This window comes from Gasterosteus aculeatus, chromosome 15 (genome assembly GCF_964276395.1).
Source record: "Gasterosteus aculeatus chromosome 15, fGasAcu3.hap1.1, whole genome shotgun sequence".
In the NCBI taxonomy this organism is placed as follows: domain Eukaryota; kingdom Metazoa; phylum Chordata; class Actinopteri; order Perciformes; family Gasterosteidae; genus Gasterosteus; species Gasterosteus aculeatus.
This window is the reverse complement of record NC_135703.1, coordinates 12,279,103-12,298,293: the sequence shown is the minus strand read 5'-3', so window position 1 is coordinate 12,298,293 and position 19,191 is coordinate 12,279,103. Positions and strand designations below refer to the sequence as shown.

The 19,191-nt window shown below is 41.9% G+C and overlaps 1 protein-coding gene across 1 annotated transcript; it reads left to right on the top strand.

Moving 5' to 3' along the window:
- Positions 1-3,049: 3,049 nt before the first annotated feature.
- rps6ka5 (ribosomal protein S6 kinase, polypeptide 5) lies at positions 3,050-18,410 on the top strand. Its single transcript, XM_040199773.2, has 17 exons — positions 3,050-3,335; positions 6,404-6,475; positions 6,625-6,843; positions 7,023-7,138; positions 7,236-7,337; positions 7,587-7,670; positions 7,819-7,922; positions 8,012-8,162; positions 8,336-8,497; positions 9,815-9,940; positions 11,034-11,167; positions 11,954-12,047; positions 12,888-13,058; positions 13,358-13,549; positions 14,917-15,076; positions 16,519-16,682; positions 17,458-18,410. The coding sequence occupies exons 1-17, from the start codon at positions 3,278-3,280 to the stop codon at positions 17,749-17,751; spliced, it is 2,403 nt and encodes an 800-aa protein (XP_040055707.1). The 5' UTR covers positions 3,050-3,277; the 3' UTR covers positions 17,752-18,410.
- The last annotated feature ends 781 nt before the right edge of the window (positions 18,411-19,191 follow it).

Sequence of the window (19,191 nt, the reverse complement as noted above, 5' to 3'; positions counted from 1 at the left end):
ACAATTTTCTTACAACACAAAATCAAGTAAAATAAAAACATAAATAGACTGACTGCACAAAATTTTCAAAGAAATTGGAAGATCATTGTATCACAAAAATGAGATATAACAAAAGAAATGCTTTGGAGATCCAATTTTAAATGTCTTTTAATTACATTTAAGGAATCAGGAAACATTTATTGCCAAAATATGTTAAACATACAAGGAATTTGTCTTGGCGGTTGGTGCGTGACAGTAGACAGTGTAACAATAGACAACAGACAGCAGTGCACAAGTAATAAAATAAAATGAAATGCTAATGCATTGGGTTAGTAGAATAAGGCTATGGATTAGTATAAAATAAGAATAAAGTTAAAAATTAAAAATGTTTAAAAAGTTAAAAAATATTTAAAAATATAACAAAATAAAGTGCACTATCGAACAAGTGAAAAAAGTGACAAGTGACGACAAAGTGAGGAGTGACAACAAAGTGACGAGTGAGAAACGACAGTTAAAGTGACATGTGCAGTATGAAGCAGAGTGACCGGTGGGATGTCAGCGTCAGTCAGTGGGGGACCGGCTCTGTTGATGAGCCCGACTGCCGACGGAAAGAAACTGTTCGTGTGGCGGAGGTCTTAGTCCTGATGGACCTCAGCCTCCTGCCAGATGGAAGGGGCATAAACAGGTTTTGTCTGGGGTGGGAGGGGTCGGCCGCGATCTTTTTAGCTCGCTTCAGAGACCTGGAAGCGAACAAGTCCTGCAGGGACGGCAGATTGCAGCCGATCACCCTCTCTGCAGAGCGGATGACACGCTGCAGCCTGCACTTGTCCTTGGCTGTGGCTGCAGCGTACCAGACGGTGATGGAGGAGCAGAGGATGGACTCGATGATGGCCGTGTAGAAGTGCACCATCATCGTCTTTGGCAGGTTGAGTTTCTTCAGCTGCCTCAGGAAGAACAACCTCTGCTGAGCCTTCTTGGTGATGGAGCTGATGTTCAGCTCCCACTTGAGGTCCTGGGTGATGATGGAGCCCAGGAAACGGAAGGAATCCACAATAGTGACAGGGGAGTCACACAGGGTGATGGGGGAGGGTGGGGCTCTGTTCCGCCGCAAATCCACAACCATCTCCACTGTCTTTAGAGAGTTGAGCTCCAGGTTGTTCTGACTGCACCACGACACCAGATGGTCAGACTCCCACCTGTAGGCGGACTCGTCCCCCACCAGAGATCAGTCCAATGAGGGTGGTGTCATCCGCAAACTTCAGGAGCTACCAAAATTACATTTCTACTCCAAACTCAGTTTAAGCAAAAAAGTTCTCAAATATTTCATCAAAAAAGGGATGATGAGTAGAAAGCATATAATTTGAAAGGTCCTTTCTGATCCTTGTGTTGAAAACAGTACAAAGGTGACACCCTGTGTGCAAATCGGTAAACTACATTATACTGACCACTCTTTGAGATATCAATTGTCCCTAAAGATTTTTTCAGGTTTAATAACGGACGGAGATAACTATGAATTAATAATAAAGGTTCAGTCTGGTTTGTGATGCAAACATTTTTAGCAGCACACTGCATTATTTAGCTTTTTGTTTCTTTTCAAAAGTGTATGAAACTTTTTAAAATTAAAATATATCACTGTTGCCTCACACAAAAACAGAAAACGAAATACAAAAGAGAATACAAAAGAATCACCTTCTAATTATGACTTCATGAACTCATCTCTTCTGGTACTGCCATTACAACAGGAAGTGGTCATTTTCTTGATATTGTCTATCTTTGCCAGTAAGTCTAGTTTATGACCTCTATCTACCTTGTATTTAAAACAAGAGGCTGGAGAATTCAATTTCAGAAAGATCATTCAATATTAATATTTCATGTGCCTGACCTCAGATTATTTGTCAAGGATTCATCTTCAATGAATAATACTAGAATGGTAGTAGAGAAAAAAACGGAGACATTTTACTTCAAACAGCAGTAGAAATATTTATTAGTTTTACATGATCAGATAATAGTTTAACTGAATGTTATTCGGTTAAAAGTGACTTGATTGTAATGGAGTAACTGTGCCTTGTTTGTACGTGTGTGTGTGAGTGTGTGTGATTTCCTTCAGGTGTGCTGGCGATGTCACTCCTGCAGCTGATCAGAAGGGGATTAAATGGTTGTGCCAAGCCAGAGTGGGTGGGGGTTGCTTCAGTGGAAGCCAGAGCGGAACCAGAGAGGTTGTGAGGTGCTGACCTGCTGACGTTTTGGGAGCCAGTAAAGAAGAAGCCATACGCTGTACTCGTCTTCCTTTTGGAGATTGTTTTCAGTTGCCTTGTGTTGTTTTCCTTCATTAAATGTCCTTGTTTTGCCGTTGATCCAGATCTCCCGGGTTTATTATTTTAACTTGTTTACGTCCTCCACCCCTAGACACTTTAGGGACGTAACATAAAATAAAATATGCAAGTACAACACAATTCCCTCAAGAATGGACTACAGTACTTGCTCTCAGGCTTTAGTTACTCTCCAACTTGTAAGCCACCATATATATATAGATATATATATATCTATATATATCTATATCTATATCTATATATATATATAGATATATCTATATATATATATATAGATATATCTATATATATAGATATAGATATATATATATATATCTATATATATCTATATCTATATATATATATATATATAGATATATCTATATATATATATATAGATATATCTATCTATATATAGATATATAGATATATCTATCTATATATATATATCTATCTATATATATCTATCTATATCTATCAATCAGCAATGATTATTCAATACAATAATATATTATTTAATACAATAATATATTATTTAATAATACATTATATTATTGAATTCCTAAACTGCAATACTTTTCCTAAAGCACAATTGATTCAACCTAAAAGTGTTGCGTTTCTGACCTTTGACAGCACCATGCACAAGTCAAGTCAGCGCCAGTCTATTGACGAAGGCGGGATCATTTGTCGCTAACTCGAAAAGAGCCAATCAGAGGTGAGATTTTCACATAGCAACCCCAATCAGCGAAGAGGAGCTGTCTGGTTGCGAAGGTAGTGTTGGTGTACTGGAAGAAGCAAGTGTTTCCTTTGGGTTCGCTGGCAGCTACGTTTGGTAGCAACACTCTGCCCATATATTTGTTAAGTAACAGGCGTAAAACTCTCCTGCTATCGCAAATTAATGTGGCAAATCAGCTTGCGAGGTGAACGTAACCTTGTCTAAGAAGCATCTTTACACCTAATTAGAGCAGGAAACTACGGTGCCATCCCCGATGGAGGGATCTTCCAAAGAAGGTGACCTCTTTACTGTGAAACACGAGCTGAAAAACGGTAAGTTATCTGCGAGCTAAACTTTTGAAGCGGTCCATGTTTTAGTTTGCCGGCCATCCGTCGGAGACGGCGCGCACACGTTAGCCGGCTAGCTGGTAAGAGACAACTGTCACCGTCGGTGGACATTTACGGCGAGCGCAGCCGTTAACGTAACAAGTCCAACCGCGGCGGGGGGGAGGCTAACGCTAGCCGATTGCCCCCGTTACTGGTCACACGCCTCTTACCTCGCGCCCACCCAACCGTTACGTTTGTGAGCTAACCGCGACACCACTGCAGCTAACTGGGAGTTAACTGCTGCTGCGTAACTCCGCCAAATCTGAGCGGCGGTGAACGCCTTTAATTAACGCGTGACGTTAATTGCTAACGTTGAATGGCGTGGCTTTGCGGCGTTCTCGTCGGTTAGCGCACACGGGTTCCCGCTCGGAGGAACAGACAGCTGTCAGGTCCGTGGAGTGGATGATAGCTCGGTTTCAATTCTGCAAACCGCGCGGGGCAGAGGAACGTAACGTTACCCCCCCCCCCCCCCCCCCCCCCGACGGTAAACGGGTATCCTCCGTACCCTCGCTGCTCTGCTCACTAACGGCAGATGACTGCGCATCGTCCTCGATGGTAAACTAGTGACGGTGCGCCTTTTATTCCACCCGAGTGACAAGCAGCCTCGAGATGCGACCAGCGGCAGCTCGAAACGTGTTCAGCACTTTTATGTGATTTAACAGGAAGTTGTAGTCGGTTGATGTTGCGTTTCCGCACTGGCTGGTTGTTTAGTGGCGTGTCCACTAGTTCGGCTGCTGAACGGAGTCGGACAGTTGGTTTATGATGATACGCGGTGCCGCTGTTCAGGCTGCAACATGACTGTGCTGCACCCCCCTCGTTCACTGCCCTGCCCTAAATATGCTGTCAGTCTAGTTGTTACATGCACGTGGGTTTTTCTTGTATGTTCAGAATTTTAAATAATGATCTGCTTTGCTTTGGGTCCTTTTGACCTACTGAGGACATTTTATAGCAAAAGCAGAAGATTTTCGGGCTGCTTACAAAGGATTTCTGTATTGAAAATGGTAAAAAAATATATAGCAGGTTACATAATTGTATGGTTTGACCACTCATGGTCATAGTTGTGTTTATGCTTTGCACAATACCACAAATGACCAGGTTGTTGGAACTGTTACAATTAAACTGAAAAACATTGTTCAAGGTAAGCTTTTCATTTGGACGGGACATTATTACTTCTCTACTGTAGACTTGAGTCTCGTGTCTTGTCTAACAGTTGGACACTTCTGTCAGTCTATTAATATACGCCAAAATTCAACTTGTACTTGTGAGATGAGCTCGACAAAGGTGTTATGCAACATAAACCCTTGACCTCAGATTTGAAGGACTGTGTTGTTGTTTTGCAATGATACTTTACGCAGTTTGTGTCTTAACGGTTGCAGCATTTCTCCTCGTGCGGAACAGGAGAAGGAGCGGAAAAGATTAAATCTGCCACTTTAATTGCTCAGTAGCCTACTTTCACAGTGTGGGACACAAAGGATGTGTTCACAAAGGACATGCATGTCCAAGAGCGTGCTATGATCAGTCGTCTTTACAAGGAAGCCATGATTTAGAAAGACACAAGTAGCTCACAGTGTGTGCTGACTTCACTGAGGATCACTGATGAAAGATAATGAAATCATTTTGCCCGTTAGTGCTGCAGATGTGGCTGCAGTTGCTCGGAAGATTATCGCATACTGCTTTTTTAGATTTTTGCTTACATGAAGGAAGTTTGCTATTGAAACACTTTGCACATTTGGATTAAACAAATTCACCTGTGCATTTGAAGCCCACTTGCAGTCTGACTTAATTTGCCTCAAAGCATCATGGCTGTGAGTCTCTTTGTATCAAAAATAAATGGATGAATACATGGTTTATATCATGGGTGCAAGTTGTAAAACACAGAAGAGGACTGTAATGTGCCTTCTGGTGTCCAGTATTTGGCTAAAACAGCTGATTTGAATGTATTCACAACTTTTCTGTGTCACAGTATTCAATAGACTTTCTTCACTATTGCTTCTTTTTTTTACCATTTTAGAATAGAAACTGCTATACTGTAAAGAAAGACCAGCATTGGAGCTGGTCTAAACACTTTTAGACATATCAATTTGCATCAAATACGCAACTATTCATAACTAATATTTTGGTTCATATCTATATTCTTTTTTAGTGAATGGCTTTTTATGTTAATTGATAGCGTCGCACCAATCATGCACACAGCAGTGAGTGTGCATGAATAGTGACTATTCATACATACATTTTCGCACGTTTCAGAATACCCTCGCGTAGTCAATCTTTGGAAAAACACATAGAATAGAAATATTCTTGATTATTCTTTAATAGCAACTACTGATTAATACATTGTCATTTCGTAAAGATGTCAATATGTAAAATCTCATGTAATTTTCTCTGAGTGAATAACCCAATATGGAACATCTCTACATTATAGGGCAGCACGGTATGGACAGAAATCCATATTTAGAAAATTAATTTAGTATTTAGAAAGATTCCTACGGTATTGCGGTATATCACGGTATTGCTTTTTCAAATAAACATTAATTCATTGACCCCGAAAAGGACCACGGCTACCCGAACAGCTGTTGTTAGCTCGTTAGCGTGTTAGCTTGTTGTGGCTGCTAGTGTTTCCACTAGAGACTCGACCGACTTTGCAATAAATTATTTTCTGATCTAACGTAACCTACTTAAGACCAAAACCAAAACCCCTCCAAACAGACACAGCTTCTCTCTTGGGTCCAGTTGTGTTGGTGCATCTCTGGTCATGTTGTTCCTCCTGTATCGCTCTTTTCCGTGTTTTCATGTAGCAACAGAGTTACTTGTTGTTGTGAGCTGTACCCAGCATGCAGTTTGCCGGGGTAATTTTTATAAACGTACAATTATTAGAGTTACAAATTGTTTATGTGTCACAAGCTGTTGTGTCGTGCTGTTTTACCTGCCTTTTGTCTACAAGAATGAAGTACTTCATCTAATTTGTAATAATATCAATTCATTATTGTAATATTTTATTTCTCCTCGGACTCCAGCCAACTTGACGGGCCATATAGAGAGGGTGGGCATTGAAAACTTTGAACTATTAAAGGTGCTGGGCACAGGAGGTGAGTGGATGTTTTCTCTTTAGTCTCTTTACTAGAAAGTTACTTTGAGTTGATCATCTGCATTCCAGTCCGGCATCCAATATTGTGTGTTTTAAACTTTTGCTCTGCTCTGATTTAAATGTTCTGTCCTTGTTTACCCAAAACACCAGCATATGGAAAAGTGTTCCTGGTGAGGAAAGTGAGTGGCCATGATGCGGGGAAGCTTTATGCCATGAAGGTTTTGAAGAAGGCCACCATTGTACAAAAGGCAAAGACCGCCGAACATACGCGGACCGAGCGACAAGTCCTGGAGCACATTCGCCAGTCTCCATTCCTCGTCACACTTCACTATGCCTTCCAGACGGATACCAAGCTGCACCTCATTCTAGGTTAGGATTTCTGATGCAATACAGCCATGTGTTATCCCTATACAATAATTATCAGCTTCATGATTGTCTTTAATTCTGTGATCAGAATGTGTTTTTAAAGTATTTGCACTTTCCTGTAGAAAAATGAATCCGCATATGATTTGGGATGAAACGTGACCTCCATGATTTCCTATCTATAGATTATGTGAACGGTGGGGAGCTCTTCACACATTTGGTGCAAAGGGTGCGATTTAAGGAACCAGAAGTGGCTTTGTACAGTGGAGAGATTGTGTCGGCGCTAGAACATCTACACAAGGTAACCTAACCCGGATTTAACACAGCCATGGCCTCTTGTCTGTTCAGAAGGGATCTATTCATACGCACATGCAATGTGTTTCACTTTCTATTTGCAGCTTGGGATTGTTTACCGGGATCTGAAACTTGAGAATATTTTGCTGGATTCAAGTGGTCACATAGTTCTCACAGACTTTGGCCTCAGTAAGGAATTTGATCAGGTATGGAATATGTGTGTGTGCGTGTATCCATATCCAGTATTTCCCACCAAAACGCATGTTTGGATCCGTGAGGTCTAGCAAACATGATCAATGCATGTCCTTCCTCATAAAACATTGGCAAATCAAATTAATCTTAGATATTCAATTCTTATGTACAAACAAAGTCCTGCTCTCTTGCAGGCACCAATAATGTCTTGTTACATTTTTTTATTTTTATGTGTCTGTTAAATTTGGTTGTTGTTAAAACAGGTGGAACGGGCATTTTCTGTCTGTGGCACCATTGAATATATGGCTCCAGAAATCGTGGAAGGAGGAGAGTCTGGACATGACAAGGTCATTTGTAGTTTTATGTTTTATGCTGTCGTCCGTTTGATGTAATCGGGTGACCGGTCTCTCCAGCCTGTATTCCTGAATGTGTGCGCTCTCCAGGGAGATTTTTCCTTTAATCTAGTCCCTGGTGGTTTAATTTCATGCATTCCAGGCGGTGGATTGGTGGAGCCTCGGCGTGTTGATGTATGAGCTTTTGACTGGCGGATCACCCTTCACTGTAGATGGAAATGAGAACTCTCACACAGACATTGCTAAGTATGGGTTTCTCCCTCAGCCATAGTTTTCAGACAACCTTTGGTTAAATCACTCTACAACTCTGACAATATCTCTCTAACACATCACAGGAGAATCTTAAAAAAGGATCCTCCCTTCCCCAAAGACATGGGACCTCTGGCCAAAGACCTCATCCAGCGTCTCCTCGTGAAAGATCCCAAGAAGAGATTGGGCTCAGGTCCTAATGGCGGGGAGAATGTAAAGAAACATCCGTTTTACCAGGTGAAGCACATTGCTTGTCTTGAATAGTTAGAAAAGCTAAGCGGCAGTGCGCGCTATTACTCCTTTTATTGTAACTGCTTTGAGTAAGTTGCGTTAAGGAGTGTTTGCATCAGCTAGGTTAATAAGGACGGTTTGAACCACAATGTTTTTCTCTATTACCAAACTCACTTTAGAAAATAAACTGGGAGGACTTGGCAGCTAAGAAGGTCTCGGCCCCGTTTAAGCCAGTGATTCGAGATGAGCTGGATGTTAGCAACTTTGCAGAGGAGTTCACAGAGATGGACCCCACCTACTCCCCCGCAGCTCTGCCTCAGAACTGTGACCGCATCTTTCAGGTGGGAGTTATGGCTTTGTTAGACAACCAGACGTTTGTGGGTATGTCTCTTCTTTTTTTTTTCTTTTTTTTTTTTTTTTTACATATTTGAACATTCCATTGCACTCTCTGCAGGTCATCTATATTTGCATTTTCTTTGTGCTAGAGTGTGTCTGGGCTTTGGTAGCAGGCAGTGTGAGATGTTGACATGGATGAAAGATGCATTATGCACTATGCACTTTTTGTCTGCGACTATATTTGTCATCCTCCAGAGCAATTCAAGTAATCAAATGAAGTTTTGAATGTCCTCAAAAGGTTGCTGTAAGTCAACATGAGTCTGTCTGTGTGCACTGGTATTTCAAATTGACTAAAGACTCTTTTATTGAAGTAATTGCTGCCATATGCAGATCTTATTGAAGTAACAGATGTGAATGACTATTTTTGATGTAGCTTTGAACCATAATATGGCCCACAACTCTGTGCCAGCTGATGGCTGTCTGATGTATTGCATGAAATTTCAACACTGATTGCCTTCTGGATCCTTGAGCTCGGTAGATCAATAGATCCATTAAAGGGCTTCTCTCATGGAATAAAAGGTTACACTTTGAGAGCATCACCACGTCTGTCTCGGTTACGCCTTCTGTCTTTGATTGCCAACTTCATCTTTGCTTTTTTCGCTCTCAGCTGCCATTCACATAGTCTGAAATGTTGGGTTCTTTATAATTTGCAAGCCTAGCAATCTGAGATAACGACAGCAATCCCAATTTTAAATCGCGCACTTGCTCCCCCACGGTGCCTCACAAAACAAAATTAAAATTGCATTAAGACCGCCAAGATGTAATTTCACAGCAGAGCAATCAAATATTCAAGCCTGGCAATTTAGGGCATCTCATTCATTCACCACCCATCCTTCCGTCCATCCATGGCTGTCACTACATACCAAACAGCTGTTTGTATCGGTGAAAAGGGGAGAGAGCGAGCGAGAGATTAATACCATCTCAAAGCTTTGGGTCCCCCACAGCTTGAATTAAGCAGGCAACGCTCCACAATGACAGGTCTAACAATTGGAACAGCTGGACGGCCGCTGTCACTCACAAGTTACCAGAACTGGGTTTATTGTGGAGCTGACAGGCTGGTTTGATGTAGAAAACGCTGAAGACAAAAGCTAAACAATTTGAAGTTTTACTTTAAATATTGAAATATATGGAGGATTATGATGCTGCAAATTATCTTTGAGGCTGTGAACTGCAGCAACGGTTGTTTCATTTCCTTCTGTTCTCGTAGTCCAACCTTCACTTTAAAATGTAAACACTGAGAGTTTGTGTATTTCTGTGTGCAGGGCTACTCTTTCATGGCCCCCTCCATCCTGTTCAAGAGGAATGTGGTGATGGACGACCCCGTCCAGCTGTTTGGAGGCTCTGAGAGGCCGGGCTCTGCTGCGGTGGCCCGCAGCGCCATGATGAAGGTAAGACGAATGCACTTGGATCCCCGGCACAAACACACTTAAGATAATGGCTGCTGTCACAGAGCGATGAAGCCCTTTTCCTTCTCTCCACTCAAACTTCTTTTTTTCACTTTTTTTTTTCCTACTGTACTTGTTTTACTCCCTCGCACTCAGTTTTCAGGCACAATCATGTTTGTTTGATGCTCGTTCATCAACATATCTCCAATGTTATCATCAGCGCCCTCGGTACCTTCTGCCATCATTGCAGTTTTCAAGAATTATGATCAGAAACAGCATATTTGTCATTTAATGTTTTTCAGCCGAACTTAAAAACATCTTAGCAATGTTTCATTTATTACACTTTACAAAAAAGTGTATTTTGATGAAAAGGAAATCCGCATTGTGTCATGTAAGCCATGTGAGCCTGGTTCTTGCCTACTACTCTTTTAGTGCTTTAGAAAGGGGAAGTTCCAGCCCAGCCGCCCGGGATCAATACTCTCCAATAGCGTCTCAGCTCACTGTGCTCAGCATGTTTTTATGCCATTTTCTTTAAAAACAGGAAGCTACTTAACAGCTTCTTGTCGTATCTTGCTGTGAGCTTTAATATTTGGATAATCTAAATCTCTAAAATCTAAAAAAATCTTTTTGCACATTTGTCACTTCCACGTTTCTCTTTTTATGTAACTTTTATCTGAATTGTTAAACGGAACAGAAAAGAGAAACGGTTTGCTCCTTAAATGGTTTTCTTGGACCGCTTTGGATCAGTGGGTGTTGATAAACGTTTGAGAACATGAAAGAAAAATTGGATTTGAATTGTATGATCACATCACAAAATCAAAAAAGCAGAAATACATTTTAAAAGTATAGTATATTTTTGAAAAATGTTAGTATAATATGTAAAACATATCTTCTAATATTCTGTATAGTATGCCATAAAAATGAAGGAATACATGTCTATATACGGTACTTATATTAACCATGTCACCCAATAACCACTGACAACAGCCTGAAGTCTCTTATTATGTCATAATAGTCCAAATATAGTCTGTCAAATATTGTCATAATAAAGCATGTTTAAAACAACTTGTTTTGGTCCACTATCGCCCGTTTGCAGGACTCTCCTTTCTATGTAAGTTATGAGATGGACCTGAAGGACAGTGCTTTAGGAGAGGGGAGCTTCTCCATCTGCAGACGCTGCACACACAAGAAGACAGGGCAAAAATACGCTGTCAAGATTGTCAGCAAGAGGTAAAAACTTTCATCCTACCTGCTCAAAGTGTTTGTCTACACGAAAAATCTGACGTCTCTCGCTGGCAGAACTTGGACCCTTTTATAAGCCTCCTCTAAACAATATATTTTAATGAAAATGAAATTGGTCTTACATTGCTAAATAATGTCATAATTTGACTCTATAACATACTTTCTCTAATCTAGAGATGCCAGATGTGGGTTAGGATTATGTTAATGCATCTCTGGTCACAAACCTGCATATTTTTTGCTATAAACTGCACAGAAAACAACCAAGCTTTGATTATGCGTGTTGATTGCAGTCCAACACTGCACTCCTACACTCTGCCACGGACATTGTGGCGCCAGGTATTATGGCTTTAATAAGAGTAAGCTTCCACCTGACAGAAACGCATGATCCTCCTTCTTAGATGGAATTTGTCTGGTCAGGGTGAAGAGAATAAACAGAGCAAAACTGCAACTTACAATAAATATATGGAGATGTCTGAAATTTAAAAATGTAACAATTTGAGAACTGAAGCTTGTGTTCTACTCGATGAATTGTGGGAAATCACAGTCCAACCCATACTGTACTGTGCAAATGTCTTAACAAAATATCATTCATTAAAAAGTTAACAAATTATATTTAGTTTTTTTTTTCCTTTGGCTTTTTTTTCCCATTTTAGTGGCGTTATCAGTTGCTAAATTAATGATTCCATCAGAGGTGTCCTGTGTAGACCAAAAGGTCTTTCTACTCATGTTATATTTTGTGATGGTTATTGCCCTTCCGGCTTGTGTTTGCTGTAGGATGGAGGCACAGACTCAACGGGAAATGGCGGCCCTCAAGCTCTGTGATGGCCACCCGAACATTGTCAAGTTACATGAAATTTACCACGACCAGGTAAGGTTAATCGCTGCAGAATCTATTGCAACTGTGAGTTCTGCTTTGCCTGCCTCTCCATGGAGCTTGTGGAGGCTGCCTCTTTAGTAAGTGCTGTAACTGGAACAAAGAAGATTAATGGGGATGCTAGAAGCCCTCAAGCTCTTTCTTTATCTCTTCATTTTTGTCCCATAAACATCTCCCTGGGTGCTTGATGTTTCACAGTAAAGGTATTTTTAAAGTACAGCTGTTCAAACCGCTAAATAGAAACAACCTGGATTTACTTGTGTTGCTAATCGAGCCGCACACTCAAACTGGACAAAGCATGCATGTGTTCCAACTGTAGCTTACCCCGGTTGTTGGGGATGTACGTCCGTGTGGCTGACTGTGTACAGGTTCATTAGCCCCGGTCCTTCAAGCCCAGGAGCACCACTTTAGTCCTGATGAGCTCAGTGGGGTTATTACAGTACCTCAGAGCCCTGTGACCCAGATCAAAGCAGCGCTGCCTCGCCTCGCCTTGACCGAATTCTGCTTTTGTTCCCAAAGCCCAGCACTAATGACAAAGTCCTACGCCGTCACCCAGACCAATTATTCCCTTCCTATTTTGTTTAGCCCCTTTCACTTTCACTCGATGCCATTATGGTTTGATCTCAGCATAATTTTTTCCTGTTCCATATTTATTATTCAACAGAAATTGTCCTCCAACATTTTGCACGTTCGCAAGATTCAGCTGCTTCAGACATAATCTCCAGGCTGTAAAAATGATTTGTGGGGATATCAAAGATTAATGGTTAAACATGAGTATAGTTTGGTGAAAAGTGTCAGAATATGTTGTGTGTTTGTGTGTGTGTTCTGCTGTAGCTCCACACGTTCCTGGTTCTGGAGCTGCTCGGTGGAGGGGAGCTGCTGGAGAGGATCCGCAGAAAGCAACATTTCAGTGAAACAGAGGCCAGTCGCATCATGCGGAAACTGGTGTCGGCAGTCAGTCATATGCACGATGTGGGTGTGGTGCACAGGGACCTTAAACCGGAGGTATTGGACGCACACGCAGCAGGACTTATGCTCAAAATGATTTGATAGATACAGACACACTGGATTATAAGCTTTTAAAACAGAATGGTCAAGTTTTTCTGACTTTGTTCAGATCTGTGGTATCGTCATTCTGACTCTGCAATCTTCCAGAAAACAAACGTCAAATAGTTTGACCCTAACATGGGTCCAAAATACCTGTTCAGATAGGCCTTGGTGTCCAATTTAGTTCACTCTTGAGTGGACCAGTTTTACTGAGCAGAAAGAAATGATTGCTGTTCGTGTCTCCAATTGCTTCGTAGAACCTGCTCTTCACGGACGAGAGTGAGAACTCTGAGATAAAAATCATAGACTTTGGCTTTGCTCGCCTCAAACCACCAGACAATCAGCTCCTGAAGACTCCCTGCTTCACCCTGCAATACGCAGCACCAGAGATACTCAAGTATGACGGCTATGATGAGTCCTGTGACCTGTGGAGTCTGGGGGTCATTCTGGTGAGTGAGTGTGGGACACCAGAGCAATGCTTCGGTTAAAATCAAATTTGACTGAGGGAGAATCATTCACTATTATCTCCACATTAGCCCGCCGGGAAATAAACAAATGAGTAGCCTGTTAAGTGTTTTATTTTACAGCTAGTTGAAAGAAGATTGTTAACATAGTGGATGCGAAAGGAAAGCAAATGAAGCGCTTTCCTGGCTCCCTTTGATTCAAATTTTAAGTTTGATACGTTTTAAGTTGTTTTACCAATAATTGGATCACTTTCGAATCTTTACATCTCCGATGTGCATATATGCATATGCATATATATATATATATTTATATATTTATATATATGCATTGAAAAAATACGTTTTCAAAGACCTCAGCTCTGAAGAGCTTTGCAGTTGTGTCTCATAATGTTAACCAGATTAATGTTTAATCACGAGCTCCACAGAACGATGATTTGTTGACGCTATGCAGTGTATGGATTCATCATTTGCTGCAGGCCCCCCCTCTGTGTCTGAATGCACTCATGTATGTTTGCATATTAGTGCATGTTCTGTTTGATCGTATTTGCGTGATCTCCCTCTCCTGTTCAGCGCTGCACCCTTCTGTCTCCTGTGGTGAGCACAAACAGTTTAATACTCACCACGGATTGAAGAGCAAACCGCCCGGCTGTCACAGCCGGTTAAGACGGCGCTGATACAAAACGTCACCTCCCGATAGCGGGAATGTCGTCTTTATTCAACCTTTTTTAGTGTAGAGGAGGAAAATGCAAAGGAGTGTTGAGAGAGAGATTTCTATAATGGACCCAAACCGAATCTAGGCTCTCTGACTGTTGTCTGACACGGACGCCCCCTGGGGGGGAGATGAGAGTAGTGTGCTTCATGGAGCTTTGATGAAATGGATTCTGACAAGCCGTGTGCACAAAGCCCTGGAAGCAAAGTGAGCAAACAAAGAGGGAGGGAGAGTTCAGGACTGATCCTGCGCTGCCGAAAGGGCTGTTCCCAACTTCTGTCATTATAATGAGAAAATCAGATGTAAGTGGGCCAAGGTGAGCGCATGCTGTTCACTCATCTGAGCACAGGCCGCTCTTCTGTTTAGTGCTGTTGCAGCCACGGTCAACGACATGCAGCTCAACGGTGGAGAAATCGGTCAAGAGGTCCTTATAAAAGCAGATCTTTTTTAACACCACGTTCACTTTCTGCAGTTGCCCTTTTTCAGTTCCTTTCTCAGCTCATTATAGGCGCCATGATTTACAAAACAAGCATGTAGCATATGCTGCGCTGCACTGACAACGTGTCCACTTTAGATGTTTAAGCAGTAAAACTGTGTTCATGGTGACTTGACAGCAGATGGTGGGGTTTTTCTCTGTTTGCAGTACACCATGTTGTCCGGGCAGGTGCCTTTTCAGTGTCAGGAGAAGAGCCTGACCCACACCAGCGCTGAGGAGATAATGAAGAAAATCAAACAGGGAGACTTCTCTTTTGAAGGCGAGGCCTGGAGGAATGTGTCCCAGCAGGCAAAGGACCTGATACAAGGTGAGTGGGGGAACTGCTGGAAGTTTGTGAGTAAAAGCACATTTACACTTCTGGGGCCTCATTTATAAACGTTGCGTACGCACAAAAGAAGGCGTACGTCGCTCTCCACGCAATAATTGGTATTTATAAAAAGAAAACTTGAAAAAATGTGCAGTCCTTCACGCAAGCTCGGACCCATGCGTACGCACAAAAACGGGTGAAATGAGAACCGTCGGCAAATGCAAGAAACACGCAAACGTCTGTGAAAGTGTGTAAAACTAGACTATTGTAAAAGAAATGCCAATACTGCCTCTCATAAATAACACGAACACCTGTTTGTTCGATCTGCAGCGTAAAACAAACAGAAAAAAAGTGAAATATATTCTTCAATAATATCGGCATGTTATGCAATTCATCCTTAAAACACAGCTGTTGCTTGTCAGATGGAATCAAATGGACGGTAATAAAATGGCGCGAAATGGCTGATCTTGCGCTCTTAGAAGATGTGGCAAATGGAAGGATTCGCGCTGTAGTGCAGCGCACCATCGGCCTGTTTAAGGGCAGATGGCATTGCCTCGACTGCACTGGAGGGAGGTTGTTGTATACTCCTGAAAAGGTGTGCAAAACCGTGCTGACATGTGCTGTGCTACATGATGTGGCACAGCTTTGAAACGTGCCTCGACCCCCTGATGCCGATGGCTGTGTTGGCCCTGTCCCCGATCCGCAATCATTCCCGCCAGTCTCTCATCAAGAGGGGACATCTCCGGTGTCCACTTTCCCCAGCCGGGCCAGACACACTTTGGCGATAAACGCTAAACGCTTTTTCGCATCCACTTTCAGACCATTTTTTCTTTATTTCGGCCGGTCCGAGGTTGTGAGGCTGCGGCATTGCTCTGCAACCTTTTGGCACTCAAGTGCCTTTTTGGCATTAGTAATGTCCACACTGTGCCCTCCAAAAAGCATTTTACTTCTCCTTTCCACCTTCCAATGATACTTTCGACTTCACACTAAGTGAAGTTACGTTTCTTGCAAGCTTTTATAAATGAGGCCCCAGGTGTTTGTGACAAAAGCATACAAAGAACAGGTATAATCTCCCCTGTAAAAAATAGGCCGATTGTTAATGGGTTTTTCATCATAATTAAAAATACCGGCTTCCTTCTACTCCAATTTCAGATCTGATCTGAATAAATCTTTCCAACATTAAAAAAACATGGCAGACTTCAAAATAGTTGCTGTGTATGGAGTTGGTGTCTGTTTGAGAAGAAGTGTCAAACAGGTTTGGACCGACATATTTAGAAGTTGCGGATCTCCAGGACTTTTGTTCCCTTTTTTAGTCACAGATTGAACTTTCCACTCACAAAGTAGCTCACAGCAACTGAGGCACCCGAAGAGGATATCTCGCCCGCTCCTCGTGGGCGTATTTAGAGCACCAAAGGGTAATTATCCGCGTCTTGTTCCTGCAGAGCTGTTGACCGTGGACCCAAACAAGAGGATTAAGATGTGTGGCCTACGTTACAACGCCTGGATCCAGGACGACAGCCAGCTGTCCTGCAACCCGCTCATGACCCCGGACATTCTGGGCTCCTCCACTGCCTCCGTGCACACTTACGTCAAAGTTACTTTTAATGTAAGAGCTGACCAGCAGTGCAGGCTTCTTTCAGATTTAGGGTAGAAGTCCTTGGGCCATGGCGAGGCTTCCCTTTGTAAACGTGGGTTGTGTTGAACAATTTTTACAAAACTGGTGGTGCTCATAAACAGAAGGCCACTCGTAGACACATTATTTCTAGGTTATTTGTTTTAAATGTACTATTAGGCTAGTAAAAGTTCACTGTGAAATTGGGAAAATATTGTCCAAACGAATGTTTTCTGTTTATTTCATGAATGACACATTTTTGATTTTATTAGTAAAATCATGTTTAACAACATTTTTGCAGAAAAGAGATCCAGAGATGCACCGATCTGATATACTGGATTACTATCGGTGCTTATGCTGTACCTGAAGGATTGAAGCTCAATATCGGCAGATATTCTCAGTTGAGGAATCTCAATCGGGAAAGAAAGAGCAGGATTAGTTTGGGGCTGCAACTAACGATTATTTTAATAATTTATTAATCAGTCTTATTTTTTCGATTAACCGATTAATTGGATTTTTTTTTTAAGCATTCATTTACAGCTTTTATTTTTTTAAATAGTGTACAAAAATATGTACATCTCTGTTAAGAGGGAACTAAGCTGTCATTAAATAATTTATAAAAAAACACCAATTGGAGAACTTAACAGGATTGTTTTAATGTCAACCAGTGGTACCAGTAACGGTCCTCAGGCCACAGCGGGGGGAAAAAAACAATAACAATAATTCTTAATAACTCGATCACCTATCCCCTTTTTTTTCTTTTTCTTAGGCGTTTAACAAATGTAAGCGAGAAGGTTTCCGCCTACAAACGGTGGACAAAGCGCCACTAGCCAAGAGGAGGAAGATGAAAAAGACGAGTACCAGCACAGAGACCCGCAGCAGCTCCAGTGAGAGCACCCGGTCCTCGTCCTCCTCCTCCCAGTCACAAGAGAAGACGTTCCCAGAGGACAACACCAAGCCACAGCCTTCCAACATCCCGCCCGTCAACACGCCCGTTGCCCTGGTAACCGACTCTGAGCACCGACCAGAGCATCCAGCCTTTCACTTCTCAGAAGGAGAGTAAAAAAAAAAAAGGGCGAGAGTTTCATGTCCCACAGGGATGGCTTGGACCAGCATAGAGACGTCTCTCTTTCCCTCCGTCCCTGGCAGCGCTCTGCATCCGGCTCCATTTGCATGGGCGTCCGCACGTGTCCAAAGCCCCCAGCATGCAGTGCGAGCAGCAACGACTGTCACCTCAATATCCTTCACTAGCAATAGCCTGTACCCTGTTTTTCTTATTTTGCCTCTCTCACTTTCACACACGCAGACTGTTTCAATCAGGGACCGGACCAGGAAGAAGTCGTCACCAGTGTCCAAACTGGGAAAAGGGCTGCCCCACTCCCACTGCCCCGGGCCTAGACTGACAAAGGAGAGACGCGGCTCGCTCTCGGTCAGCCCAACGTACCTTGTTACCTTGTCGCTGTCCTTGCCTCCAGAGGTTCTAAAGGGAAAGTCGTAGTGTTTACATCATGGATTCTTTGTATTTTTTGGGGAGAAAAGAAATACGTGACGTTGGTCCACTTCTCTGCACAATAGAGCAGGTTGTTTATATGTGAACTTTACAGACAATTTACAAGATTTATTTATCATTAGCTATATTGTTAATTTATTGATGGTCAATATTGATCTGAAAAGAAATAATGGATAGTGTAAAAAAATATATATATATATATATAAAAGAAATACTGTTAGTCTATGTGTTATCCTATCAGCTTAACAAAGACTGTTTCCATGTTCTTTCATATTTAATCATCAGGCATAAAGCTTCAAGTAGGCTACACAGTTCTGCAGATGCAGTGAGACTTCTGTAAGCAAGAAGAGATTAGCACCATTTGCTGCTAGTTAGTGGTTGTCAAATGTATGTTACCAAAGTCCTTTGGACTTTTCTTATGGAGGCTTTTAAGATTTTTGGATTGAACTGCAGCTATTTCCAGTGGTCAAAAAAGTAACATCCTTGTTCATAAGGATAAAAAAAGTAAACCTTTTTTTTATAGGATCAACCAAATGTTGATGTAATGTGTTCAGCCAAATGTGTGGTTTTATATTGCTGTATGGGGAGTTCTGCAGCCTGAGGGGATGTGACCCCACAAGAAGAGCTATATTTAGATGTATTTCTTCCCTCTGATGTGCGAGTATGACGATGTCAAGAGTCAGCATTGCTGCTGTTTCCACATGGTTTGACCCTCAAACCTGTATTTACCCAAGCAGTGGATTTGCCTTGTGTGGATCCAATCAGCTTGGTGCGAGTTGTTGCGTCAAGGAATTTAAGGGTTGCGTTTTCTGAGCTCCAAGAAGCCAAAGGGCGACTTCAGATGAAACAAGATCACATTGTTTGAAATTTGATTTGCCAAAAAATGCAATTAAATCAGGTAATGGACAGGTTTGCGTACCCAAGTTTAGGGTGTGATGCATTAGGACATTAAATGCAATATAGTGCAGAAGGAAAGGAAAAAAGGAAAGGAAA